Source organism: Trichomonas vaginalis (genome assembly GCF_026262505.1).
Source record: "Trichomonas vaginalis G3 chromosome Unknown ctg_44, whole genome shotgun sequence".
Lineage (NCBI taxonomy): Eukaryota > Parabasalia > Trichomonadida > Trichomonadidae > Trichomonas > Trichomonas vaginalis.
Genome location: NW_026529132.1, coordinates 31,219 through 56,917, shown reverse-complemented (window position 1 = coordinate 56,917; position 25,699 = coordinate 31,219). Strand labels below are relative to the sequence as shown.

The 25,699-nt window shown below is 30.3% G+C and overlaps 19 protein-coding genes across 19 annotated transcripts; 2 read left to right on the top strand and 17 right to left on the bottom strand.

The window, feature by feature from the left end:
- Positions 1 to 446: 446 nt before the first annotated feature.
- TVAGG3_1065660 (myeloid leukemia factor family) lies at positions 447 to 1,145 on the bottom strand (the record flags this gene model as incomplete). Its single annotated transcript, XM_051256183.1, has 1 exon — positions 447 to 1,145. The coding sequence occupies one exon, from the start codon at positions 1,143 to 1,145 to the stop codon at positions 447 to 449; it is 699 nt and encodes a 232-aa protein (XP_051076604.1).
- Positions 1,146 to 1,623: 478 nt separating this feature from the next.
- TVAGG3_1065650 (myeloid leukemia factor family) lies at positions 1,624 to 2,322 on the bottom strand (the record flags this gene model as incomplete). The annotated part of the gene is made up of 1 exon (XM_051256182.1): positions 1,624 to 2,322. The coding sequence occupies one exon, from the start codon at positions 2,320 to 2,322 to the stop codon at positions 1,624 to 1,626; it is 699 nt and encodes a 232-aa protein (XP_051076603.1).
- Positions 2,323 to 2,799: 477 nt separating this feature from the next.
- Positions 2,800 to 3,498, bottom strand: TVAGG3_1065640 (myeloid leukemia factor family; the record flags this gene model as incomplete). The annotated part of the gene is made up of 1 exon (XM_051256181.1): positions 2,800 to 3,498. One exon carries the CDS (start codon positions 3,496 to 3,498, stop codon positions 2,800 to 2,802), a length of 699 nt encoding a protein of 232 aa, XP_051076602.1.
- Positions 3,499 to 4,041: 543 nt separating this feature from the next.
- On the bottom strand, positions 4,042 to 4,674 carry TVAGG3_1065630 (myeloid leukemia factor family; the record flags this gene model as incomplete). The annotated part of the gene is made up of 1 exon (XM_051256180.1): positions 4,042 to 4,674. One exon carries the CDS (start codon positions 4,672 to 4,674, stop codon positions 4,042 to 4,044), a length of 633 nt encoding a protein of 210 aa, XP_051076601.1.
- Positions 4,675 to 5,215: 541 nt separating this feature from the next.
- Positions 5,216 to 5,848, bottom strand: TVAGG3_1065620 (myeloid leukemia factor family; the record flags this gene model as incomplete). Its single annotated transcript, XM_051256179.1, has 1 exon — positions 5,216 to 5,848. One exon carries the CDS (start codon positions 5,846 to 5,848, stop codon positions 5,216 to 5,218), a length of 633 nt encoding a protein of 210 aa, XP_051076600.1.
- Positions 5,849 to 6,496: 648 nt separating this feature from the next.
- On the bottom strand, positions 6,497 to 6,724 carry TVAGG3_1065610 (uncharacterized protein; the record flags this gene model as incomplete). The annotated part of the gene is made up of 1 exon (XM_051256178.1): positions 6,497 to 6,724. The coding sequence occupies one exon, from the start codon at positions 6,722 to 6,724 to the stop codon at positions 6,497 to 6,499; it is 228 nt and encodes a 75-aa protein (XP_051076599.1).
- Positions 6,725 to 7,450: 726 nt separating this feature from the next.
- TVAGG3_1065600 (myeloid leukemia factor family) lies at positions 7,451 to 8,191 on the bottom strand (the record flags this gene model as incomplete). Its single annotated transcript, XM_051256177.1, has 1 exon — positions 7,451 to 8,191. One exon carries the CDS (start codon positions 8,189 to 8,191, stop codon positions 7,451 to 7,453), a length of 741 nt encoding a protein of 246 aa, XP_051076598.1.
- A 478-nt stretch (positions 8,192 to 8,669) lies between these two features.
- TVAGG3_1065590 (myeloid leukemia factor family) lies at positions 8,670 to 9,368 on the bottom strand (the record flags this gene model as incomplete). Its single annotated transcript, XM_051256176.1, has 1 exon — positions 8,670 to 9,368. The coding sequence occupies one exon, from the start codon at positions 9,366 to 9,368 to the stop codon at positions 8,670 to 8,672; it is 699 nt and encodes a 232-aa protein (XP_051076597.1).
- A 478-nt stretch (positions 9,369 to 9,846) lies between these two features.
- On the bottom strand, positions 9,847 to 10,545 carry TVAGG3_1065580 (myeloid leukemia factor family; the record flags this gene model as incomplete). Its single annotated transcript, XM_051256175.1, has 1 exon — positions 9,847 to 10,545. The coding sequence occupies one exon, from the start codon at positions 10,543 to 10,545 to the stop codon at positions 9,847 to 9,849; it is 699 nt and encodes a 232-aa protein (XP_051076596.1).
- Positions 10,546 to 11,022: 477 nt separating this feature from the next.
- On the bottom strand, positions 11,023 to 11,721 carry TVAGG3_1065570 (myeloid leukemia factor family; the record flags this gene model as incomplete). The annotated part of the gene is made up of 1 exon (XM_051256174.1): positions 11,023 to 11,721. One exon carries the CDS (start codon positions 11,719 to 11,721, stop codon positions 11,023 to 11,025), a length of 699 nt encoding a protein of 232 aa, XP_051076595.1.
- A 477-nt stretch (positions 11,722 to 12,198) lies between these two features.
- On the bottom strand, positions 12,199 to 12,897 carry TVAGG3_1065560 (myeloid leukemia factor family; the record flags this gene model as incomplete). Its single annotated transcript, XM_001288337.2, has 1 exon — positions 12,199 to 12,897. One exon carries the CDS (start codon positions 12,895 to 12,897, stop codon positions 12,199 to 12,201), a length of 699 nt encoding a protein of 232 aa, XP_001288338.2.
- A 479-nt stretch (positions 12,898 to 13,376) lies between these two features.
- On the bottom strand, positions 13,377 to 14,075 carry TVAGG3_1065550 (myeloid leukemia factor family; the record flags this gene model as incomplete). The annotated part of the gene is made up of 1 exon (XM_001288336.2): positions 13,377 to 14,075. The coding sequence occupies one exon, from the start codon at positions 14,073 to 14,075 to the stop codon at positions 13,377 to 13,379; it is 699 nt and encodes a 232-aa protein (XP_001288337.2).
- Positions 14,076 to 14,552: 477 nt separating this feature from the next.
- On the bottom strand, positions 14,553 to 15,251 carry TVAGG3_1065540 (myeloid leukemia factor family; the record flags this gene model as incomplete). Its single annotated transcript, XM_051256173.1, has 1 exon — positions 14,553 to 15,251. One exon carries the CDS (start codon positions 15,249 to 15,251, stop codon positions 14,553 to 14,555), a length of 699 nt encoding a protein of 232 aa, XP_051076594.1.
- A 509-nt stretch (positions 15,252 to 15,760) lies between these two features.
- TVAGG3_1065530 (myeloid leukemia factor family) lies at positions 15,761 to 16,426 on the bottom strand (the record flags this gene model as incomplete). Its single annotated transcript, XM_051256172.1, has 1 exon — positions 15,761 to 16,426. The coding sequence occupies one exon, from the start codon at positions 16,424 to 16,426 to the stop codon at positions 15,761 to 15,763; it is 666 nt and encodes a 221-aa protein (XP_051076593.1).
- Positions 16,427 to 16,904: 478 nt separating this feature from the next.
- TVAGG3_1065520 (myeloid leukemia factor family) lies at positions 16,905 to 17,603 on the bottom strand (the record flags this gene model as incomplete). Its single annotated transcript, XM_051256171.1, has 1 exon — positions 16,905 to 17,603. One exon carries the CDS (start codon positions 17,601 to 17,603, stop codon positions 16,905 to 16,907), a length of 699 nt encoding a protein of 232 aa, XP_051076592.1.
- A 328-nt stretch (positions 17,604 to 17,931) lies between these two features.
- Positions 17,932 to 18,778, bottom strand: TVAGG3_1065510 (myeloid leukemia factor family; the record flags this gene model as incomplete). The annotated part of the gene is made up of 1 exon (XM_051256170.1): positions 18,080 to 18,778. One exon carries the CDS (start codon positions 18,776 to 18,778, stop codon positions 18,080 to 18,082), a length of 699 nt encoding a protein of 232 aa, XP_051076591.1.
- Positions 18,779 to 19,319: 541 nt separating this feature from the next.
- TVAGG3_1065500 (myeloid leukemia factor family) lies at positions 19,320 to 19,952 on the bottom strand (the record flags this gene model as incomplete). Its single annotated transcript, XM_051256169.1, has 1 exon — positions 19,320 to 19,952. The coding sequence occupies one exon, from the start codon at positions 19,950 to 19,952 to the stop codon at positions 19,320 to 19,322; it is 633 nt and encodes a 210-aa protein (XP_051076590.1).
- Positions 19,953 to 21,860: 1,908 nt separating this feature from the next.
- Positions 21,861 to 22,992, top strand: TVAGG3_1065490 (vesicle-mediated transport; the record flags this gene model as incomplete). The annotated part of the gene is made up of 1 exon (XM_001308934.1): positions 21,871 to 22,932. The coding sequence occupies one exon, from the start codon at positions 21,871 to 21,873 to the stop codon at positions 22,930 to 22,932; it is 1,062 nt and encodes a 353-aa protein (XP_001308935.1).
- A 1,338-nt stretch (positions 22,993 to 24,330) lies between these two features.
- Positions 24,331 to 25,543, top strand: TVAGG3_1065480 (uncharacterized protein; the record flags this gene model as incomplete). Its single annotated transcript, XM_001308935.1, has 1 exon — positions 24,575 to 24,772. The coding sequence occupies one exon, from the start codon at positions 24,575 to 24,577 to the stop codon at positions 24,770 to 24,772; it is 198 nt and encodes a 65-aa protein (XP_001308936.1).
- Positions 25,544 to 25,699: the final 156 nt, after the last annotated feature.

Below are 25,699 nucleotides of genomic sequence, written 5' to 3'. Positions count from 1 at the left end.
TTCTCTTTTCAAAAAATTGAAAGAATAAATGCCCGAACAAAATTTCTGAGAAGTTTTCCAAAACTGAGAGAAATACGACATTTTCTAAGAAAAATATGAATAAAGAATATATTAATTACATACCATAGATAAATATTTTATACCAATTGTTTCCATTTTTGACATTTTTCTTTGAAATCTAAATTCAAAGATTCAATAAAATAGAAATAACGATAAAAATATGATAATAATTGTAAATTGATATGAATTAAAATATATTTATTCTATTTTCATTATATATTATCATTAATTATTTCAAAATTAAATATCTAATTCTTTATAACTTTATATTAGAATGATAATTATAAAAAAAAGATAAATTTAGAATAAATCATATAGAATCATGTTTACAAACATATTAATATTAAAAGAAGATTAGAAATTCAGCACAAAGTTTTTTTCTTTCCTTAGTGAGTTTCTTCTTTCTTTGGCTTATCTTCTGTCTTCTTATCATCTTTCTTCTCTTCCTTCTTTACATTCTTCTTTTCTTTGTTTTCTGGTTCTGGAAGAGAAGATTGTGCAGGAACATTGTGCTGTGCCCACATGTTCTTGAACTCTTCAATCTCATCATCACGAATGTTCTTCATTGTCTCGTGTTTCTCAACTTTACCATCTTTGTCAGTAACTTCATGAACTGTGAGAGACTTGTTGCCGACACGCTTTGTATCAACAACTTTGCGGAGACCACTCTTTGAATCAACTTCCTCACGATGTATGTGCTGTATACCATCGGAGCCACTATACATTGATGATGTGAATGAGTAGTATTGTGGAACATCATCATCACTTTCGACGTCATCATCATCAACATTTGAAGATTCCTTGACGTCTTCCTGCTTTACTTCTTCTTTCTTTGGTTTCTCCTCTGTCTTCTTGGAGGAATTCTTCTTATTACTGTTCTTCTTGCAGTGTTTGCATTCAGTATCATATTCAATCATATCATGTTCAACATCACGGCGAGTGAATGCATCATAAAAGTCACCAAATTCTTCTTCCATAGCACGATCTACTGAATCCATCCAACGTGACATGTAATCAAAGACACCAGAGCGCATTGGAGCGAAGCGTCTGTAGTATACAATTGGTTCATCAAACCAGTCAAACATTATCGAAAAATGATTTAGTGTTCAGACAAAATTTCTCTTTTCAAAAAATTGAAAGAATAAATGCCCGAACAAAATTTCTGAGAAGTTTTCCAAAACTGAGAGAAATACGACATTTTCTAAGAAAAATATGAATAAAGAATATATTAATTACATACCATAGATAAATATTTTATACCAATTGTTTCCATTTTTGACATTTTTCTTTGAAATCTAAATTCAAAGATTCAATAAAATAGAAATAACGATAAAAATATGATAATAATTGTAAATTGATATGAATTAAAATATATTTATTCTATTTTCATTATATATTATCATTAATTATTTCAAAATTAAATATCTAATTCTTTATAACTTTATATTAGAATGATAATTATAAAAAAAAGATAAATTTAGAATAAATCATATAGAATCATGTTTACAAACATATTAATATTAAAAGAAGATTAGAAATTCAGCACAAAGTTTTTTTCTTTCCTTAGTGAGTTTCTTCTTTCTTTGGCTTATCTTCTGTCTTCTTATCATCTTTCTTCTCTTCCTTCTTTACATTCTTCTTTTCTTTGTTTTCTGGTTCTGGAAGAGAAGATTGTGCAGGAACATTGTGCTGTGCCCACATGTTCTTGAACTCTTCAATCTCATCATCACGAATGTTCTTCATTGTCTCGTGTTTCTCAACTTTACCATCTTTGTCAGTAACTTCATGAACTGTGAGAGACTTGTTGCCGACACGCTTTGTATCAACAACTTTGCGGAGACCACTCTTTGAATCAACTTCCTCACGATGTATGTGCTGTATACCATCGGAGCCACTATACATTGATGATGTGAATGAGTAGTATTGTGGAACATCATCATCACTTTCGACGTCATCATCATCAACATTTGAAGATTCCTTGACGTCTTCCTGCTTTACTTCTTCTTTCTTTGGTTTCTCCTCTGTCTTCTTGGAGGAATTCTTCTTATTACTGTTCTTCTTGCAGTGTTTGCATTCAGTATCATATTCAATCATATCATGTTCAACATCACGGCGAGTGAATGCATCATAAAAGTCACCAAATTCTTCTTCCATAGCACGATCTACTGAATCCATCCAACGTGACATGTAATCAAAGACACCAGAGCGCATTGGAGCGAAGCGTCTGTAGTATACAATTGGTTCATCAAACCAGTCAAACATTATCGAAAAATGATTTAGTGTTCAGACAAAATTTCTCTTTTCAAAAAATTGAAAGAATAAATGCCCGAACAAAATTTCTGAGAAGTTTTCCAAAACTGAGAGAAATACGACATTTTCTAAGAAAAATATGAATAAAAATATATTAATTACATACCATAGATAAATATTTTATACCAATTGTTTCCATTTTTGACATTTTTCTTTGAAATCTAAATTCAAAGATTCAATAAAATAGAAATAACGATAAAAATATGATAATAATTGTAAATTGATATGAATTAAAATATATTTATTCTATTTTCATTATATATTATCATTAATTATTTCAAAATTAAATATCTAATTCTTTATAACTTTATATTAGAATGATAATTATAAAAAAAAGATAAATTTAGAATAAATCATATAGAATCATGTTTACAAACATATTAATATTAAAAGAAGATTAGAAATTCAGCACAAAGTTTTTTTCTTTCCTTAGTGAGTTTCTTCTTTCTTTGGCTTATCTTCTGTCTTCTTATCATCTTTCTTCTCTTCCTTCTTTACATTCTTCTTTTCTTTGTTTTCTGGTTCTGGAAGAGAAGATTGTGCAGGAACATTGTGCTGTGCCCACATGTTCTTGAACTCTTCAATCTCATCATCACGAATGTTCTTCATTGTCTCGTGTTTCTCAACTTTACCATCTTTGTCAGTAACTTCATGAACTGTGAGAGACTTGTTGCCGACACGCTTTGTATCAACAACTTTGCGGAGACCACTCTTTGAATCAACTTCCTCACGATGTATGTGCTGTATACCATCGGAGCCACTATACATTGATGATGTGAATGAGTAGTATTGTGGAACATCATCATCACTTTCGACGTCATCATCATCAACATTTGAAGATTCCTTGACGTCTTCCTGCTTTACTTCTTCTTTCTTTGGTTTCTCCTCTGTCTTCTTGGAGGAATTCTTCTTATTACTGTTCTTCTTGCAGTGTTTGCATTCAGTATCATATTCAATCATATCATGTTCAACATCACGGCGAGTGAATGCATCATAAAAGTCACCAAATTCTTCTTCCATAGCACGATCTACTGAATCCATCCAACGTGACATGTAATCAAAGACACCAGAGCGCATTGGAGCGAAGCGTCTGTAGTATACAATTGGTTCATCAAACCAGTCAAACATTATCGAAAAATGATTTAGTGTTCAGACAAAATTTCTCTTTTCAAAAAATTGAAAGAATAAATGCCCGAACAAAATTTCTGAGAAGTTTTCCAAAACTGAGAGAAATACGACATTTTCTAAGAAAAATATGAATAAAGAATATATTAATTACATACCATAGATAAATATTTTATACCAATTGTTTCCATTTTTGACATTTTTCTTTGAAATCTAAATTCAAAGATTCAATAAAATAGAAATAACGATAAAAATATGATAATAATTGTAAATTGATATGAATTAAAATATATTTATTCTATTTTCATTATATATTATCATTAATTATTTCAAAATTAAATATCTAATTCTTTATAACTTTATATTAGAATGATAATTATAAAAAAAAGATAAATTTAGAATAAATCATATAGAATCATGTTTACAAACATATTAATATTAAAAGAAGATTAGAAATTCAGCACAAAGTTTTTTTCTTTCCTTAGTGAGTTTCTTCTTTCTTTGGCTTATCTTCTGTCTTCTTATCATCTTTCTTCTCTTCCTTCTTTACATTCTTCTTTCTTTGTTTTCTGGTTCTGGAAGAGAAGATTGTGCAGGAACATTGTGCTGTGCCCACATGTTCTTGAACTCTTCAATCTCATCATCACGAATGTTCTTCATTGTCTCGTGTTTCTCAACTTTACCATCTTTGTCAGTAACTTCATGAACTGTGAGAGACTTGTTGCCGACACGCTTTGTATCAACAACTTTGCGGAGACCACTCTTTGAATCAACTTCCTCACGATGTATGTGCTGTATACCATCGGAGCCACTATACATTGATGATGTGAATGAGTAGTATTGTGGAACATCATCATCACTTTCGACGTCATCATCATCAACATTTGAAGATTCCTTGACGTCTTCCTGCTTTACTTCTTCTTTCTTTGGTTTCTCCTCTGTCTTCTTGGAGGAATTCTTCTTATTACTGTTCTTCTTGCAGTGTTTGCATTCAGTATCATATTCAATCATATCATGTTCAACATCACGGCGAGTGAATGCATCATAAAAGTCACCAAATTCTTCTTCCATAGCACGATCTACTGAATCCATCCAACGTGACATGTAATCAAAGACACCAGAGCGCATTGGAGCGAAGCGTCTGTAGTATACAATTGGTTCATCAAACCAGTCAAACATTATCGAAAAATGATTTAGTGTTCAGACAAAATTTCTCTTTTCAAAAAATTGAAAGAATAAATGCCCGAACAAAATTTCTGAGAAGTTTTCCAAAACTGAGAGAAATACGACATTTTCTAAGAAAAATATGAATAAAGAATATATTAATTACATACCATAGATAAATATTTTATACCAATTGTTTCCATTTTTGACATTTTTCTTTGAAATCTAAATTCAAAGATTCAATAAAATAGAAATAACGATAAAAATATGATAATAATTGTAAATTGATATGAATTAAAATATATTTATTCTATTTTCATTATATATTATCATTAATTATTTCAAAATTAAATATCTAATTCTTTATAACTTTATATTAGAATGATAATTATAAAAAAAGATAAATTTAGAATAAATCATATAGAATCATGTTTACAAACATATAATATTAAAAGAAGATTAGAAATTCAGCACAAAGTTTTTTTCTTTCCTTAGTGAGTTTCTTCTTTCTTTGGCTTATCTTCTATCTTCTTATCATCTTTCTTCTCTTCCTTCTTTACATTCTTCTTTTCTTTGTTTTCTGGTTCTGGAGAGAAGATTGTGCAGGAACATTGTGCTGTGCCCACATGTTCTTGAACTCTTCAATCTCATCATCACGAATGTTCTTCATTGTCTCGTGTTTCTCAACTTTACCATCTTTGTCAGTAACTTCATGAACTGTGAGAGACTTGTTGCCGACACGCTTTGTATCAACAACTTTGCGGAGACCACTCTTTGAATCAACTTCCTCACGATGTATGTGCTGTATACCATCGGAGCCACTATACATTGATGATGTGAATGAGTAGTATTGTGGAACATCATCATCACTTTCGACGTCATCATCATCAACATTTGAAGATTCCTTGACGTCTTCCTGCTTTACTTCTTCTTTCTTTGGTTTCTCCTCTGTCTTCTTGGAGGAATTCTTCTTATTACTGTTCTTCTTGCAGTGTTTGCATTCAGTATCATATTCAATCATATCATGTTCAACATCACGGCGAGTGAATGCATCATAAAAGTCACCAAATTCTTCTTCCATAGCACGATCTACTGAATCCATCCAACGTGACATGTAATCAAAGACACCAGAGCGCATTGGAGCGAAGCGTCTGTAGTATACAATTGGTTCATCAAACCAGTCAAACATTATCGAAAAATGATTTAGTGTTCAGACAAAATTTCTCTTTTCAAAAAATTGAAAGAATAAATGCCCGAACAAAATTTCTGAGAAGTTTTCCAAAACTGAGAGAAATACGACATTTTCTAAGAAAAATATGAATAAAAATATATTAATTACATACCATAGATAAATATTTTATACCAATTGTTTCCATTTTTGACATTTTTCTTTGAAATCTTAAATTCAAAGATTCAATAAAATAGAAATAACGATAAAAATATGATAATAATTGTAAATTGATATGAATTAAAATATATTTATTCTATTTTCATTATATATTATCATTAATTATTCAAAATTAATATCTAATTCTTTATAACTTTATATTAGAATGATAATTATAAAAAAAAGATAAATTTAGAATAAATCATATAGAATCATGTTTACAAACATATTAATATTAAAAGAAGATTAGAAATTCAGCACAAAGTTTTTTTCTTTCCTTAGTGAGTTTCTTCTTTCTTTGGCTTATCTTCTATCTTCTTATCATCTTTCTTCTCTTCCTTCTTTACATTTTTTTTCTTTGTTTTCTGGTTCTGGAAGAGAAGATTGTGCAGGAACATTGTGCTGTGCCACATGTCTTGAACTCTTCAATCTCATCATCACGAATGTTCTTCATTGTCTCGTGTTTCTCAACTTTACCATCTTTGTCAGTAACTTCATGAACTGTGAGAGACTTGTTGCCGACACGCTTTGTATCAAAACTTTGCGGAGACCACTCTTTGAATCAACTTCCTCACGATGTATGTGCTGTATACCATCGGAGCCACTATACATTGATGATGTGAATGAGTAGTATTGTGGAACATCATCATCACTTTCGACGTCATTCATCATCAACATTTGAAGATTCCTTGACGTCTTCCTGCTTTACTTCTTCTTTCTTTGTTTCTCCTCTGTCTTCTTGGAGGAATTCTTCTTATTACTGTTCTTCTTGCAGTGTTTGCATTCAGTATTCATATTCAATCATATCATGTTCAACATCACGGCGAGTGAATGCATCATAAAAGTCACCAAATTCTTCTTCCATAGCACGATTCTACTGAATCCATCCAACGTGACATGTAATCAAAGACACCAGAGCGCATTGGAGCGAAGCGTCTGTAGTATACAATTGGTCATCAAACCAGTCAAACATTATCGAAAAATGTTAGTGTCAGACAAAATTTCTCTTTTCAAAAAATTGAAAGAATAAATGCCGAACAAAATTTCTGAGAAGTTTTCCAAAATTGAGAGAAATACGACATTTTCTAAGAAAAATATGAATAAAGAATATATTAATTACATACCATAGATAAATATTTTATACCAATTGTTTCCATTTTTGACATTTTTCTTTGAAATCTAAATTCAAAGATTCAATAAAATAGAAATAACGATAAAAATATGATAATAATTGTAAATTGATATGAATTAAAATATATTTATTCTATTTTCATTATATATTATCATTAATTATTTCAAAATTAAATATCTAATTCTTTATAACTTTATATTAGAATGATAATTATAAAAAAAAGATAAATTTAGAATAAATCATATAGAATCATGTTTACAAACATATTAATATTAAAAGAAGATTAGAAATTCAGCACAAAGTTTTTTTCTTTCCTTAGTGAGTTTTTCTTTCTTTGGCTTATCTTCTGTCTTCTTATCATCTTTCTTCTCTTCCTTCTTTACATTCTTCTTTTCTTTGTTTTCTGGTTCTGGAAGAGAAGATTGTGCAGGAACATTGTGCTGTGCCCACATGTTCTTGAACTCTTCAATCTCATCATCACGAATGTTCTTCATTGTCTCGTGTTTCTCAACTTTACCATCTTTGTCAGTAACTTCATGAACTGTGAGAGACTTGTTGCCGACACGCTTTGTATCAACAACTTTGCGGAGACCACTCTTTGAATCAACTTCCTCACGATGTATGTGCTGTATACCATCGGAGCCACTATACATTGATGATGTGAATGAGTAGTATTGTGGAACATCATCATCACTTTCGACGTCATCATCATCAACATTTGAAGATTCCTTGACGTCTTCCTGCTTTACTTCTTCTTTCTTTGGTTTCTCCTCTGTCTTCTTGGAGGAATTCTTCTTATTACTGTTCTTCTTGCAGTGTTTGCATTCAGTATCATATTCAATCATATCATGTTCAACATCACGGCGAGTGAATGCATCATAAAAGTCACCAAATTCTTCTTCCATAGCACGATCTACTGAATCCATCCAACGTGACATGTAATCAAAGACACCAGAGCGCATTGGAGCGAAGCGTCTGTAGTATACAATTGGTTCATCAAACCAGTCAAACATTATCGAAAAATGATTTAGTGTTCAGACAAAATTTCTCTTTTCAAAAAATTGAAAGAATAAATGCCCGAACAAAATTTCTGAGAAGTTTTCCAAAACTGAGAGAAATACGACATTTTCTAAGAAAAATATGAATAAAGAATATATTAATTACATACCATAGATAAATATTTTATACCAATTGTTTCCATTTTTGACATTTTTCTTTGAAATCTAAATTCAAAGATTCAATAAAATAGAAATAACGATAAAAATATGATAATAATTGTAAATTGATATGAATTAAAATATATTTATTCTATTTTCATTATATATTATCATTAATTATTTCAAAATTAAATATCTAATTCTTTATAACTTTATATTAGAATGATAATTATAAAAAAAAGATAAATTTAGAATAAATCATATAGAATCATGTTTACAAACATATTAATATTAAAAGAAGATTAGAAATTCAGCACAAAGTTTTTTTCTTTCCTTAGTGAGTTTCTTCTTTCTTTGGCTTATCTTCTGTCTTCTTATCATCTTTCTTCTCTTCCTTCTTTACATTCTTCTTTTCTTTGTTTTCTGGTTCTGGAAGAGAAGATTGTGCAGGAACATTGTGCTGTGCCCACATGTTCTTGAACTCTTCAATCTCATCATCACGAATGTTCTTCATTGTCTCGTGTTTCTCAACTTTACCATCTTTGTCAGTAACTTCATGAACTGTGAGAGACTTGTTGCCGACACGCTTTGTATCAACAACTTTGCGGAGACCACTCTTTGAATCAACTTCCTCACGATGTATGTGCTGTATACCATCGGAGCCACTATACATTGATGATGTGAATGAGTAGTATTGTGGAACATCATCATCACTTTCGACGTCATCATCATCAACATTTGAAGATTCCTTGACGTCTTCCTGCTTTACTTCTTCTTTCTTTGGTTTCTCCTCTGTCTTCTTGGAGGAATTCTTCTTATTACTGTTCTTCTTGCAGTGTTTGCATTCAGTATCATATTCAATCATATCATGTTCAACATCACGGCGAGTGAATGCATCATAAAAGTCACCAAATTCTTCTTCCATAGCACGATCTACTGAATCCATCCAACGTGACATGTAATCAAAGACACCAGAGCGCATTGGAGCGAAGCGTCTGTAGTATACAATTGGTTCATCAAACCAGTCAAACATTATCGAAAAATGATTTAGTGTTCAGACAAAATTTCTCTTTTCAAAAAATTGAAAGAATAAATGCCCGAACAAAATTTCTGAGAAGTTTTCCAAAACTGAGAGAAATACGACATTTTCTAAGAAAAATATGAATAAAGAATATATTAATTACATACCATAGATAAATATTTTATACCAATTGTTTCCATTTTTGACATTTTTCTTTGAAATCTAAATTCAAAGATTCAATAAAATAGAAATAACGATAAAAATATGATAATAATTGTAAATTGATATGAATTAAAATATATTTATTCTATTTTCATTATATATTATCATTAATTATTTCAAAATTAAATATCTAATTCTTTATAACTTTATATTAGAATGATAATTATAAAAAAAAGATAAATTTAGAATAAATCATATAGAATCATGTTTACAAACATATTAATATTAAAAGAAGATTAGAAATTCAGCACAAAGTTTTTTTCTTTCCTTAGTGAGTTTCTTCTTTCTTTGGCTTATCTTCTGTCTTCTTATCATCTTTCTTCTCTTCCTTCTTTACATTCTTCTTTTCTTTGTTTTCTGGTTCTGGAAGAGAAGATTGTGCAGGAACATTGTGCTGTGCCCACATGTTCTTGAACTCTTCAATCTCATCATCACGAATGTTCTTCATTGTCTCGTGTTTCTCAACTTTACCATCTTTGTCAGTAACTTCATGAACTGTGAGAGACTTGTTGCCGACACGCTTTGTATCAACAACTTTGCGGAGACCACTCTTTGAATCAACTTCCTCACGATGTATGTGCTGTATACCATCGGAGCCACTATACATTGATGATGTGAATGAGTAGTATTGTGGAACATCATCATCACTTTCGACGTCATCATCATCAACATTTGAAGATTCCTTGACGTCTTCCTGCTTTACTTCTTCTTTCTTTGGTTTCTCCTCTGTCTTCTTGGAGGAATTCTTCTTATTACTGTTCTTCTTGCAGTGTTTGCATTCAGTATCATATTCAATCATATCATGTTCAACATCACGGCGAGTGAATGCATCATAAAAGTCACCAAATTCTTCTTCCATAGCACGATCTACTGAATCCATCCAACGTGACATGTAATCAAAGACACCAGAGCGCATTGGAGCGAAGCGTCTGTAGTATACAATTGGTTCATCAAACCAGTCAAACATTATCGAAAAATGATTTAGTGTTCAGACAAAATTTCTCTTTTCAAAAAATTGAAAGAATAAATGCCCGAACAAAATTTCTGAGAAGTTTTCCAAAACTGAGAGAAATACGACATTTTCTAAGAAAAATATGAATAAAGAATATATTAATTACATACCATAGATAAATATTTTATACCAATTGTTTCCATTTTTGACATTTTTCTTTGAAATCTAAATTCAAAGATTCAATAAAATAGAAATAACGATAAAAATATGATAATAATTGTAAATTGATATGAATTAAAATATTTTATTCTATTTTCATTATATATTATCATTAATTATTTCAAAATTAAATATCTAATTCTTTATAACTTTATATTAGAATGATAATTATAAAAAAAAGATAAATTTAGAATAAATCATATAGAATCATGTTTACAAACATATTAATATTAAAAGAAGATTAGAAATTCAGCACAAAGTTTTTTTCTTTCCTTAGTGAGTTTCTTCTTTCTTTGGCTTATCTTCTGTCTTCTTATCATCTTTCTTCTCTTCCTTCTTTACATTCTTCTTTTCTTTGTTTTCTGGTTCTGGAAGAGAAGATTGTGCAGGAACATTGTGCTGTGCCCACATGTTCTTGAACTCTTCAATCTCATCATCACGAATGTTCTTCATTGTCTCGTGTTTCTCAACTTTACCATCTTTGTCAGTAACTTCATGAACTGTGAGAGACTTGTTGCCGACACGCTTTGTATCAACAACTTTGCGGAGACCACTCTTTGAATCAACTTCCTCACGATGTATGTGCTGTATACCATCGGAGCCACTATACATTGATGATGTGAATGAGTAGTATTGTGGAACATCATCATCACTTTCGACGTCATCATCATCAACATTTGAAGATTCCTTGACGTCTTCCTGCTTTACTTCTTCTTTCTTTGGTTTCTCCTCTGTCTTCTTGGAGGAATTCTTCTTATTACTGTTCTTCTTGCAGTGTTTGCATTCAGTATCATATTCAATCATATCATGTTCAACATCACGGCGAGTGAATGCATCATAAAAGTCACCAAATTCTTCTTCCATAGCACGATCTACTGAATCCATCCAACGTGACATGTAATCAAAGACACCAGAGCGCATTGGAGCGAAGCGTCTGTAGTATACAATTGGTTCATCAAACCAGTCAAACATTATCGAAAAATGATTTAGTGTTCAGACAAAATTTCTCTTTTCAAAAAATTGAAAGAATAAATGCCCGAACAAAATTTCTGAGAAGTTTTCCAAAACTGAGAGAAATACGACATTTTCTAAGAAAAATATGAATAAAGAATATATTAATTACATACCATAGATAAATATTTTATACCAATTGTTTCCATTTTTGACATTTTCTTTGAAATCTAAATTCAAAGATTCAATAAAATAGAAATAACGATAAAAATATGATAATAATTGTAAATTGATATGAATTAAAATATATTTATTCTATTTTCATTATATATTATCATTAATTATTTCAAAATTAAATATCTAATTCTTTATAACTTTATATTAGAATGATAATTATAAAAAAAAGATAAATTTAGAATAAATCATATAGAATCATGTTTACAAACATATTAATATTAAAAGAAGATTAGAAATTCAGCACAAAGTTTTTTTCTTTCCTTAGTGAGTTTCTTCTTTCTTTGGCTTATCTTCTGTCTTCTTATCATCTTTCTTCTCTTCCTTCTTTACATTCTTCTTTTCTTTGTTTTCTGGTTCTGGAAGAGAAGATTGTGCAGGAACATTGTGCTGTGCCCACATGTTCTTGAACTCTTCAATCTCATCATCACGAATGTTCTTCATTGTCTCGTGTTTCTCAACTTTACCATCTTTGTCAGTAACTTCATGAACTGTGAGAGACTTGTTGCCGACACGCTTTGTATCAACAACTTTGCGGAGACCACTCTTTGAATCAACTTCCTCACGATGTATGTGCTGTATACCATCGGAGCCACTATACATTGATGATGTGAATGAGTAGTATTGTGGAACATCATCATCACTTTCGACGTCATCATCATCAACATTTGAAGATTCCTTGACGTCTTCCTGCTTTACTTCTTCTTTCTTTGGTTTCTCCTCTGTCTTCTTGGAGGAATTCTTCTTATTACTGTTCTTCTTGCAGTGTTTGCATTCAGTATCATATTCAATCATATCATGTTCAACATCACGGCGAGTGAATGCATCATAAAAGTCACCAAATTCTTCTTCCATAGCACGATCTACTGAATCCATCCAACGTGACATGTAATCAAAGACACCAGAGCGCATTGGAGCGAAGCGTCTGTAGTATACAATTGGTTCATCAAACCAGTCAAACATTATCGAAAAATGATTTAGTGTTCAGACAAAATTTCTCTTTTCAAAAAATTGAAAGAATAAATGCCCGAACAAAATTTCTGAGAAGTTTTTCCAAAACTGAGAGAAATACGACATTTTCTAAGAAAAATATGAATAAAGAATATATTAATTACATACCATAGATAAATATTTTATACCAATTGTTTCCATTTTTGACATTTTTCTTTGAAATCTAAATTCAAAGATTCAATAAAATAGAAATAACGATAAAAATATGATAATAATTGTAAATTGATATGAATTAAAATATATTTATTCTATTTTCATTATATATTATCATTAATTATTTCAAAATTAAATATCTAATTCTTTATAACTTTATATTAGAATGATAATTATAAAAAAAAGATAAATTTAGAATAAATCATATAGAATCATGTTTACAAACATATTAATATTAAAAGAAGATTAGAAATTCAGCACAAAGTTTTTTTCTTTCCTTAGTGAGTTTCTTCTTTCTTTGGCTTATCTTCTGTCTTCTTATCATCTTTCTTCTCTTCCTTCTTTACATTCTTCTTTTCTTTGTTTTCTGGTTCTGGAAGAGAAGATTGTGCAGGAACATTGTGCTGTGCCCACATGTTCTTGAACTCTTCAATCTCATCATCACGAATGTTCTTCATTGTCTCGTGTTTCTCAACTTTACCATCTTTGTCAGTAACTTCATGAACTGTGAGAGACTTGTTGCCGACACGCTTTGTATCAACAACTTTGCGGAGACCACTCTTTGAATCAACTTCCTCACGATGTATGTGCTGTATACCATCGGAGCCACTATACATTGATGATGTGAATGAGTAGTATTGTGGAACATCATCATCACTTTCGACGTCATCATCATCAACATTTGAAGATTCCTTGACGTCTTCCTGCTTTACTTCTTCTTTCTTTGGTTTCTCCTCTGTCTTCTTGGAGGAATTCTTCTTATTACTGTTCTTCTTGCAGTGTTTGCATTCAGTATCATATTCAATCATATCATGTTCAACATCACGGCGAGTGAATGCATCATAAAAGTCACCAAATTCTTCTTCCATAGCACGATCTACTGAATCCATCCAACGTGACATGTAATCAAAGACACCAGAGCGCATTGGAGCGAAGCGTCTGTAGTATACAATTGGTTCATCAAACCAGTCAAACATTATCGAAAAATGATTTAGTGTTCAGACAAAATTTCTCTTTTCAAAAAATTGAAAGAATAAATGCCCGAACAAAATTTCTGAGAAGTTTTCCAAAACTTGAGAGAAATACGACATTTTCTAAGAAAAATATGAATAAAAATATATTAATTACATACCATAGATAAATATTTTATACCAATTGTTTCCATTTTTGACATTTTTCTTTGAAATCTAAATTCAAAGATTCAATAAAATAGAAATAACGATAAAAATATGATAATAATTGTAAATTGATATGAATTAAAATATATTTATTCTATTTTCATTATATATTATCATTAATTATTTCAAAATTAAATATCTAATTCTTTATAACTTTATATTAGAATGATAATTATAAAAAAAGATAAATTTAGAATAAATCATATAGAATCATGTTTACAAACATATTAATATTAAAAGAAGATTAGAAATTCAGCACAAAGTTTTTTTCTTTCCTTAGTGAGTTTCTTCTTTCTTTGGCTTATCTTCTGTCTTCTTATCATCTTTCTTCTCTTCCTTCTTTACATTCTTCTTTTCTTTGTTTTCTGGTTCTGGAAGAGAAGATTGTGCAGGAACATTGTGCTGTGCCCACATGTTCTTGAACTCTTCAATCTCATCATCACGAATGTTCTTCATTGTCTCGTGTTTCTCAACTTTACCATCTTTGTCAGTAACTTCATGAACTGTGAGAGACTTGTTGCCGACACGCTTTGTATCAACAACTTTGCGGAGACCACTCTTTGAATCAACTTCCTCACGATGTATGTGCTGTATACCATCGGAGCCACTATACATTGATGATGTGAATGAGTAGTATTGTGGAACATCATCATCACTTTCGACGTCATCATCATCAACATTTGAAGATTCCTTGACGTCTTCCTGCTTTACTTCTTCTTTCTTTGGTTTCTCCTCTGTCTTCTTGGAGGAATTCTTCTTATTACTGTTCTTCTTGCAGTGTTTGCATTCAGTATCATATTCAATCATATCATGTTCAACATCACGGCGAGTGAATGCATCATAAAAGTCACCAAATTCTTCTTCCATAGCACGATCTACTGAATCCATCCAACGTGACATGTAATCAAAGACACCAGAGCGCATTGGAGCGAAGCGTCTGTAGTATACAATTGGTTCATCAAACCAGTCAAACATTATCGAAAAATGATTTAGTGTTCAGACAAAATTTCTCTTTTCAAAAAATTGAAAGAATAAATGCCCGAACAAAATTTCTGAGAAGTTTTCCAAAACTGAGAGAAATACGACATTTTCTAAGAAAAATATGAATAAAGAATATATTAATTACATACCATAGATAAATATTTTATACCAATTGTTTCCATTTTTGACATTTTTCTTTGAAATCTAAATTCAAAGATTCAATAAAATAGAAATAACGATAAAAATATGATAATAATTGTAAATTGATATGAATTAAAATATATTTATTCTATTTTCATTATATATTATCATTAATTATTTCAAAATTAAATATCTAATTCTTTATAACTTTATATTAGAATGATAATTATAAAAAAAGATAAATTTAGAATAAATCATATAGAATCATGTTTACAAACATATTAATATTAAAAGAAGATTAGAAATTCAGCACAAAGTTTTTTTCTTTCCTTAGTGAGTTTCTTCTTTCTTTGGCTTATCTTCTATCTTCTTATCATCTTTCTCTCTTCCTTCTTTACATTCTTCTTTTCTTTGTTTTCTGGTTCTGGAAGAGAAGATTGTGCAGGAACATTGTGCTGTGCCCACATGTTCTTGAACTCTTCAATCTCATCATCACGAATGTTCTTCATTGTCTCGTGTTTCTCAACTTTACCATCTTTGTCAGTAACTTCATGAACTGTGAGAGACTTGTTGCCGACACGCTTTGTATCAACAACTTTGCGGAGACCACTCTTTGAATCAACTTCCTCACGATGTATGTGCTGTATACCATCGGAGCCACTATACATTGATGATGTGAATGAGTAGTATTGTGGAACATCATCATCACTTTCGACGTCATCATCATCAACATTTGAAGATTCCTTGACGTCTTCCTGCTTTACTTCTTCTTTCTTTGGTTTCTCCTCTGTCTTCTTGGAGGAATTCTTCTTATTACTGTTCTTCTTGCAGTGTTTGCATTCAGTATCATATTCAATCATATCATGTTCAACATCACGGCGAGTGAATGCATCATAAAAGTCACCAAATTCTTCTTCCATAGCACGATCTACTGAATCCATCCAACGTGACATGTAATCAAAGACACCAGAGCGCATTGGAGCGAAGCGTCTGTAGTATACAATTGGTTCATCAAACCAGTCAAACATTATCGAAAAATGATTTAGTGTTCAGACAAAATTTTCTCTTTTCAAAAAATTGAAAGAATAAATGCCCGAACAAAATTTCTGAGAAGTTTTCCAAAATGAGAGAAATACGACATTTTCTAAGAAAAATATGAATAAAGAATATATTAATTACATACCATAGATAAATATTTTATACCAATTGTTTCCATTTTTGACATTTTTCTTTGAAATCTAAATTCAAAGATTCAATAAAATAGAAATAACGATAAAAATATGATAATAATTGTAAATTGATATGAATTAAAATATATTTATTCTATTTTCATTATATATTATCATTAATTATTTCAAAATTAAATATCTAATTCTTTATAACTTTATATTAGAATGATAATTATAAAAAAAAGATAAATTTAGAATAAATCATATAGAATCATGTTTACAAACATATTAATATTAAAAGAAGATTAGAAATTCAGCACAAAGTTTTTTTCTTTCCTTAGTGAGTTTCTTCTTTCTTTGGCTTATCTTCTGTCTTCTTATCATCTTTCTTCTCTTCCTTCTTTACATTCTTCTTTTCTTTGTTTTCTGGTTCTGGAAGAGAAGATTGTGCAGGAACATTGTGCTGTGCCCACATGTTCTTGAACTCTTCAATCTCATCATCACGAATGTTCTTCATTGTCTCGTGTTTCTCAACTTTACCATCTTTGTCAGTAACTTCATGAACTGTGAGAGACTTGTTGCCGACACGCTTTGTATCAACAACTTTGCGGAGACCACTCTTTGAATCAACTTCCTCACGATGTATGTGCTGTATACCATCGGAGCCACTATACATTGATGATGTGAATGAGTAGTATTGTGGAACATCATCATCACTTTCGACGTCATCATCATCAACATTTGAAGATTCCTTGACGTCTTCCTGCTTTACTTCTTCTTTCTTTGGTTTCTCCTCTGTCTTCTTGGAGGAATTCTTCTTATTACTGTTCTTCTTGCAGTGTTTGCATTCAGTATCATATTCAATCATATCATGTTCAACATCACGGCGAGTGAATGCATCATAAAAGTCACCAAATTCTTCTTCCATAGCACGATCTACTGAATCCATCCAACGTGACATGTAATCAAAGACACCAGAGCGCATTGGAGCGAAGCGTCTGTAGTATACAATTGGTTCATCAAACCAGTCAAACATTATCGAAAAATGATTTAGTGTTCAGACAAAATTTCTCTTTTCAAAAAATTGAAAGAATAAATGCCCGAACAAAATTTCTGAGAAGTTTTCCAAAATGAGAGAAATACGACATTTTCTAAGAAAAATATGAATAAAAATATATTAATTACATACCATAGATAAATATTTTATACCAATTGTTTCCATTTTTGACATTTTTCTTTGAAATCTAAATTCAAAGATTCAATAAAATAGAAATAACGATAAAAATATGATAATAATTGTAAATTGATATGAATTAAAATATATTTATTCTATTTTCATTATATATTATCATTAATTATTTCAAAATTAAATATCTAATTCTTTATAACTTTATATTAGAATGATAATTATAAAAAAAAGATAAATTTAGAATAAATCATATAGAATCATGTTTACAAACATATTAATATTAAAAGAAGATTAGAAATTCAGCACAAAGTTTTTTTCTTTCCTTAGTGAGTTTCTTCTTTCTTTGGCTTATCTTCTGTCTTCTTATCATCTTTCTTCTCTTCCTTCTTTACATTCTTCTTTTCTTTGTTTTCTGGTTCTGGAAGAGAAGATTGTGCAGGAACATTGTGCTGTGCCCACATGTTCTTGAACTCTTCAATCTCATCATCACGAATGTTCTTCATTGTCTCGTGTTTCTCAACTTTACCATCTTTGTCAGTAACTTCATGAACTGTGAGAGACTTGTTGCCGACACGCTTTGTATCAACAACTTTGCGGAGACCACTCTTTGAATCAACTTCCTCACGATGTATGTGCTGTATACCATCGGAGCCACTATACATTGATGATGTGAATGAGTAGTATTGTGGAACATCATCATCACTTTCGACGTCATCATCATCAACATTTGAAGATTCCTTGACGTCTTCCTGCTTTACTTCTTCTTTCTTTGGTTTCTCCTCTGTCTTCTTGGAGGAATTCTTCTTATTACTGTTCTTCTTGCAGTGTTTGCATTCAGTATCATATTCAATCATATCATGTTCAACATCACGGCGAGTGAATGCATCATAAAAGTCACCAAATTCTTCTTCCATAGCACGATCTACTGAATCCATCCAACGTGACATGTAATCAAAGACACCAGAGCGCATTGGAGCGAAGCGTCTGTAGTATACAATTGGTTCATCAAACCAGTCAAACATTATCGAAAAATGATTTAGTGTTCAGACAAAATTTCTCTTTTCAAAAATTGAAAGAATAAATGCCCGAACAAAATTTCTGAGAAGTTTTCCAAAATGAGAGAAATACGACATTTTCTAAGAAAAATATGAATAAAGAATATATTAATTACATACCATAGATAAATATTTTATACCAATTGTTTCCATTTTTGACATTTTTCTTTGAAATCTAAATTCAAAGATTCAATAAAATAGAAATAACGATAAAAATATGATAATAATTGTAAATTGATATGAATTAAAATATATTTATTCTATTTTCATTATATATTATCATTAATTATTTCAAAATTAAATATCTAATTCTTTATAACTTTATATTAGAATGATAATTATAAAAAAAAGATAAATTTAGAATAAATCATATAGAATCATGTTTACAAACATATTAATATTAAAAGAAGATTAGAAATTCAGCACAAAGTTTTTTTCTTTCCTTAGTGAGTTTCTTCTTTCTTTGGCTTATCTTCTGTCTTCTTATCATCTTTCTTCTCTTCCTTCTTTACATTCTTCTTTTCTTTGTTTCTGGTTCTGGAAGAGAAGATTGTGCAGGAACATTGTGCTGTGCCCACATGTTCTTGAACTCTTCAATCTCATCATCACGAATGTTCTTCATTGTCTCGTGTTTCTCAACTTTACCATCTTTGTCAGTAACTTCATGAACTGTGAGAGACTTGTTGCCGACACGCTTTGTATCAACAACTTTGCGGAGACCACTCTTTGAATCAACTTCCTCACGATGTATGTGCTGTATACCATCGGAGCCACTATACATTGATGATGTGAATGAGTAGTATTGTGGAACATCATCATCACTTTCGACGTCATCATCATCAACATTTGAAGATTCCTTGACGTCTTCCTGCTTTACTTCTTCTTTCTTTGGTTTCTCCTCTGTCTTCTTGGAGGAATTCTTCTTATTACTGTTCTTCTTGCAGTGTTTGCATTCAGTATCATATTCAATCATATCATGTTCAACATCACGGCGAGTGAATGCATCATAAAAGTCACCAAATTCTTCTTCCATAGCACGATCTACTGAATCCATCCAACGTGACATGTAATCAAAGACACCAGAGCGCATTGGAGCGAAGCGTCTGTAGTATACAATTGGTTCATCAAACCAGTCAAACATTATCGAAAAATGATTTAGTGTTCAGACAAAATTTCTCTTTTCAAAAAATTGAAAGAATAAATGCCCGAACAAAATTTCTGAGAAGTTTTCCAAAATTGAGAGAAATACGACATTTTCTAAGAAAAATATGAATAAAAAATATATTAATTACATACCATAGATAAATATTTTATACCAATTGTTTCCATTTTTGACATTTTTCTTTGAAATCTAAATTCAAAGATTCAATAAAATAGAAATAACGATAAAAATATGATAATAATTGTAAATTGATATGAATTAAAATATATTTATTCTATTTTCATTATATATTATCATTAATTATTTCAAAATTAAATATCTAATTCTTTATAACTTTATATTAGAATGATAATTATAAAAAAAGATAAATTTAGAATAAATCATATAGAATCATGTTTACAAACATATTAATATTAAAAGAAGATTAGAAATTCAGCACAAAGTTTTTTTCTTTCCTTAGTGAGTTTCTTCTTTCTTTGGCTTATCTTCTGTCTTCTTATCATCTTTCTTCTCTTCCTTCTTTACATTCTTCTTTTCTTTGTTTTCTGGTTCTGGAAGAGAAGATTGTGCAGGAACATTGTGCTGTGCCACATGTTCTTGAACTCTTCAATCTCATCATCACGAATGTTCTTCATTGTCTCGTGTTTCTCAACTTTACCCATCTTTGTCAGTAACTTCATGAACTGTGAGAGACTTGTTGCCGACACGCTTTGTATCAACAACTTTGCGGAGACCACTCTTTGAATCAACTTCCTCACGATGTATGTGCTGTATACCATCGGAGCCACTATACATTGATGATGTGAATGAGTAGTATTGTGGAACATCATCATCACTTTCGACGTCATCATCATCAACATTTGAAGATTCCTTGACGTCTTCCTGCTTTACTTCTTCTTTCTTTGGTTTCTCCTCTGTCTTCTTGGAGGAATTCTTCTTATTACTGTTCTTCTTGCAGTGTTTGCATTCAGTATCATATTCAATCATATCATGTTCAACATCACGGCGAGTGAATGCATCATAAAAGTCACCAAATTCTTCTTCCATAGCACGATCTACTGAATCCATCCAACGTGACATGTAATCAAAGACACCAGAGCGCATTGGAGCGAAGCGTCTGTAGTATACAATTGGTTCATCAAACCAGTCAAACATTATCGAAAAATGATTTAGTGTTCAGACAAAATTTCTCTTTTCAAAAAATTGAAAGAATAAATGCCCGAACAAAATTTCTGAGAAGTTTTCCAAAACTGAGAGAAATACGACATTTTCTAAGAAAAATATGAATAAAGAATATATTAATTACATACCATAGATAAATATTTTATACCAATTGTTTCCATTTTTGACATTTTTCTTTGAAATCTAAATTCAAAGATTCAATAAAATAGAAATAACGATAAAAATATGATATTATTCCCTATATCCCAAAACAACTTCATATTATTCTATTAATCTACTTCTCTAATCCCGAATACTTAAATATCATATTTAATTTATTCTGTTTTCCTCTCATTTCCTTTAAATATTCATTGTATACGAATATTAATTGACATACGTTGTATTAAATTACAACATTTTCAACTAATATTATAATGAATTTCATTGTTGTTTTCATCCATTTTACTATTAATTCATATATTTAAGATTTTAATGTGTTCATACCACTTGTACATTAATTCGCTATAATGATCTCTCATAATTCCCTATTCTTTCTCTAAACAATTATTATGACGTGGTATATTCAACAATTGAATAAACTCATAGAAAAAAATTGAGAAGCGACGCGCTAAATAATAAACAAACACGACGCAAATCGTGTTAAAATCGATATTTGATCTATTTCCTATATTTTTTATTTTTAGCTCATACGATAAAAATTTTTTCTTTCATTATAATGGCAAGTTATCTTTCGTATTTTGACATATTCGATAAGACAAAGGATAAAGAACTCGTCATTTCTGATAAGTTTAGCTTCATTCTTTCAGATATTGTCTCTGTTTTTACCGCTTTTCTTCTTCTTGCAAATATTATTATCATATTATCTCCAAAAATTCATAGAGATTTAGCCCCTTTGCAAAGTATAAGATCAGGTGATTCATTGGTCAACATTTCACTAGGTATTCTCGTTGATTTACCTTGTTATTATTTGCATTTCGACTTAACAGACAGTTTAGGCTTTACCCAGAACTACGTAAATAATACTCTTAGATTTTACAGGTATGATTTCAACTACTCTCTTATTGGTTTGACCAATCAAACAATGGTAGATAAATGTTATCCTTGTTTCAAAGTCCAGTTTCATAATTACACATGCTGCAATGGATGTGATAGATTAAAAGAAAATTACAAGTTGAATAATTTAACACCAGAACCAGAAAAATGGCCGCAATGTCAAACAAACGCTCGACCAGACATAAATTCATCCGAAAAATGCCTAGTTAAAGGCAAAGTATCAGTTAACAGAGTACGTGGTTCTTTCCATATTGCTGCTGGAAGAAATATTTACTTAAATGATGGATCTCATATTCATGAACTCTTAGATGACTTCCCGAACCTTGCTTTCAGTCATGCTATTGAACATATACGTTTTGGCCCAAGAATAATTACTGCAAAGCAACCTTTGCAAAATTTAGTTATGAGAGCTAAAGAAAACTTAACAGTTACTCACGATTACTCACTATTAGTTACTCCAGTCATATTTGTTGCTGATAATCAATTTATCGAGAAAAGTTTCGAATATACAGTTTATTTGCATCCAGTTCAAGACAAAGATCCTGGTATCTACTTTGACTATCAGTTTACCCCATATACCATTCAAATTACATGGATTTCAAGAAGTTTCAGAGGATTTTTGATTTCAACTGCTGGATTTACTGCCGGATTGTATGCAATTGCATCAATTATTGATCAGCTCTTCCACTCTTTCTTCCCTCCAAAGGCAAATACAACAAAATAGGTGTGTTCTGTTCAAATCTCTTGAAATTTGCAAATTATTTCATAATTTTTTGTAGTTATAAACATATTATTACTCCTTCTCACTATTATAATTTCTTTAATGATATGCCTTTTATTATTTGATGCTTAATTACTTCTCAATAGATCAAATTAAAAATTGGCAATATATTTTACGATAGGTATAGATAGATTTTTTGAATAAAACTTATTTTATTATGTTTTAAATATGTTGTTTCCTTCCATTCAGTAAGTTTCTCCAAATTGATATTGTATTTTATCCAATGGTGTTGCAATCATATATACAAATCAATAATATAAAAAATCGTATGATGTGAAATATGCTAGGTATGTATTATTCACAGGAGAAAAAAATTTGAAAATTTAATTTCAAAAATTTCAATAATTTTAAGTTGCTTATTATGGTGTGTAGTAATGTCTTATGTATTAAGCTAGTTGTGAATTAATAGATAGCAAATTAATCATATAACTCATTAATTGTTGTGAAGACAGGGAAAAATGGGTTTCCTCTATGAACGTTTATCTTTTACTTGATAAATGTGTTGATGTTTTGGTAAATTCACGTTTTAAGAGAACGAATAACATAAATTTCACAAAAATTCTATGAGTAACCGTGGAATTCAAAAATTCAGATAAAATATGGTCAATATGTCAGATTGTAATGGTATTTTATATACATAAATCAATGGTTACTAATGTATAATGTTTTTAATGATTTCTATGATTAAAGTTGTTTGAATAAAAATTATTGAAACAAAAATTTGATCAGAATTGATATTTGTTATTGAACACAGATGTTGCCATAAGGATACTAAATGATTTATGGCGAAAATGATGATTGAATCAATCATGTAAATGAAAAATTATCTTGAATTAGTTGAAAGATTGTTAATTTTGCGTTGAATAGAATTTCCTTCTATATAATAGAATATATGTTTAAGAATTTTAGATGATTACGCATAAAATGGATGAGGTAAAGGGTTAGATTTTTGAACTTTTTTGAATAGTTTACAATCCGATAAAGCATAATGAGCCAGCAAAAAATTCATGTCTGTTTGGTTAAATCTTGTGTATGGTATACAAAAACAATAAAATAACAATCAAAATGTCCTGAAACATCAATAAATGTAATCAATGAACAAGTTTCTTTTCAAATGGTTCAATGATAAAATCGAGTTAATTAAATAATGTCAATAGATGGTGCTGTGCTAAGTATTTTCAACTAAGGAGATCAATTGATTTTTGATGTTATTTTTTATGATAAAATTTTCAAAGAGCTTGGACCTAATTGCTCTCAAAATTGAGATGGGAGTTTTACTCTCAATTTCTCAAAAAAATAAAAATTTTTGAGATCATATTAGGTCATTAATTTAAATGAACTGGGACCTTGTATATAGGGCAAATATCCATTCCTTTGAATTCAGAGCAAAATCATAAAAATTTTCAGATAAAAATTTCTAAAATTTTAATTTTGGGTGCAATTAATAGAATATAATAGCGTTCTTTATGTTAACGATTAAATTTGAATTCAAACGCTAAGAATTTCAATCAGTAATCAATTAATAATTTGTTCACAAAAAATTGAATAGTTGCTAAATTTAAATCATTTTATTTAGTGTCTATCAATGCCACATGCCCCATACTGCTACGTTCCGGAAGAACCATATCCATTCCAGCAATGCTCTGAACTTAAGACTAAGTCTGTATACTTCAATGCCGAAGATGAAATCGAAACTCCTCAAAACATCTACTCATCATTTTATGAGGAAGAAAGTTCTGAATCAAGCTACGTAAGTAACTATAACCCATATGAGGATTCTTGAGAATACAGCCAAATTGAGTGCGATTACATCCTTCCAACCCCAGACATTCTGCTTCTCACATCTCGTTCTAACATGCCTGCACCAGGTGAAGAAATGAATTCAAAGTTCACATATACTCTTAAGAATGGTAAGGTTCTTGAGCTTGAAAATCCTCTCCCATCCTGCTTACCAATTGAGATTCTCTGTGGCGAGGAGGAACCAGAGGAAATAGAAGAGCCTTCTTATCCATCTGATAATGCCCTTTATGTCACATCGGCTGTTTGCCCGATCGCTGGATACATTGCAGCTTTGTTATTACGATCAAAGAGGCCTCAACTTGCTAGAAGATTGAGAACTATCAGTCATGCTTCATTGACTGTTTTAGGGTCTATCCTAATGATTCTCTTGCTATAGACTTAATAAACTGTTTGTTTTTGCGTTTAAATTATATGATCTTTTATATACTTCTTTTACGAACGTTCATATATTAACAAAAAACAATATTTGAATCAAATCACAAATACTACCCTCCTTTAATATAATGTTAGCTTTAATTATTTTAATTTTATAATTTAACTTAAATGTGGAAGGATTAATGGATCCATCTCAAAAACATTGTTTTGCCAGATAAAAATCGATCTGTTATTTTTTGGATAAATAGGATCAGATTTAATACCGAATTAAAATCTTTAATTTATCCTTAGCAAAATATGGCAATATCGTACAATGTGAAATAATATCGAATTGCAGAATTAAAAATCATCAATTGATAGTTTAGAATTTAAAAATTGCATCTTATTTTTCAAATCGCTTGTATATAGTACAAATTAACTTCTAATAAAACATTTGCAAATACCCTATCTCAAATTTTGAACATATTTAAATGTTTGATTGAATCAGATTAATTTTGACAATATGCTTTATTTTATTGGTAAACATTCATATAAA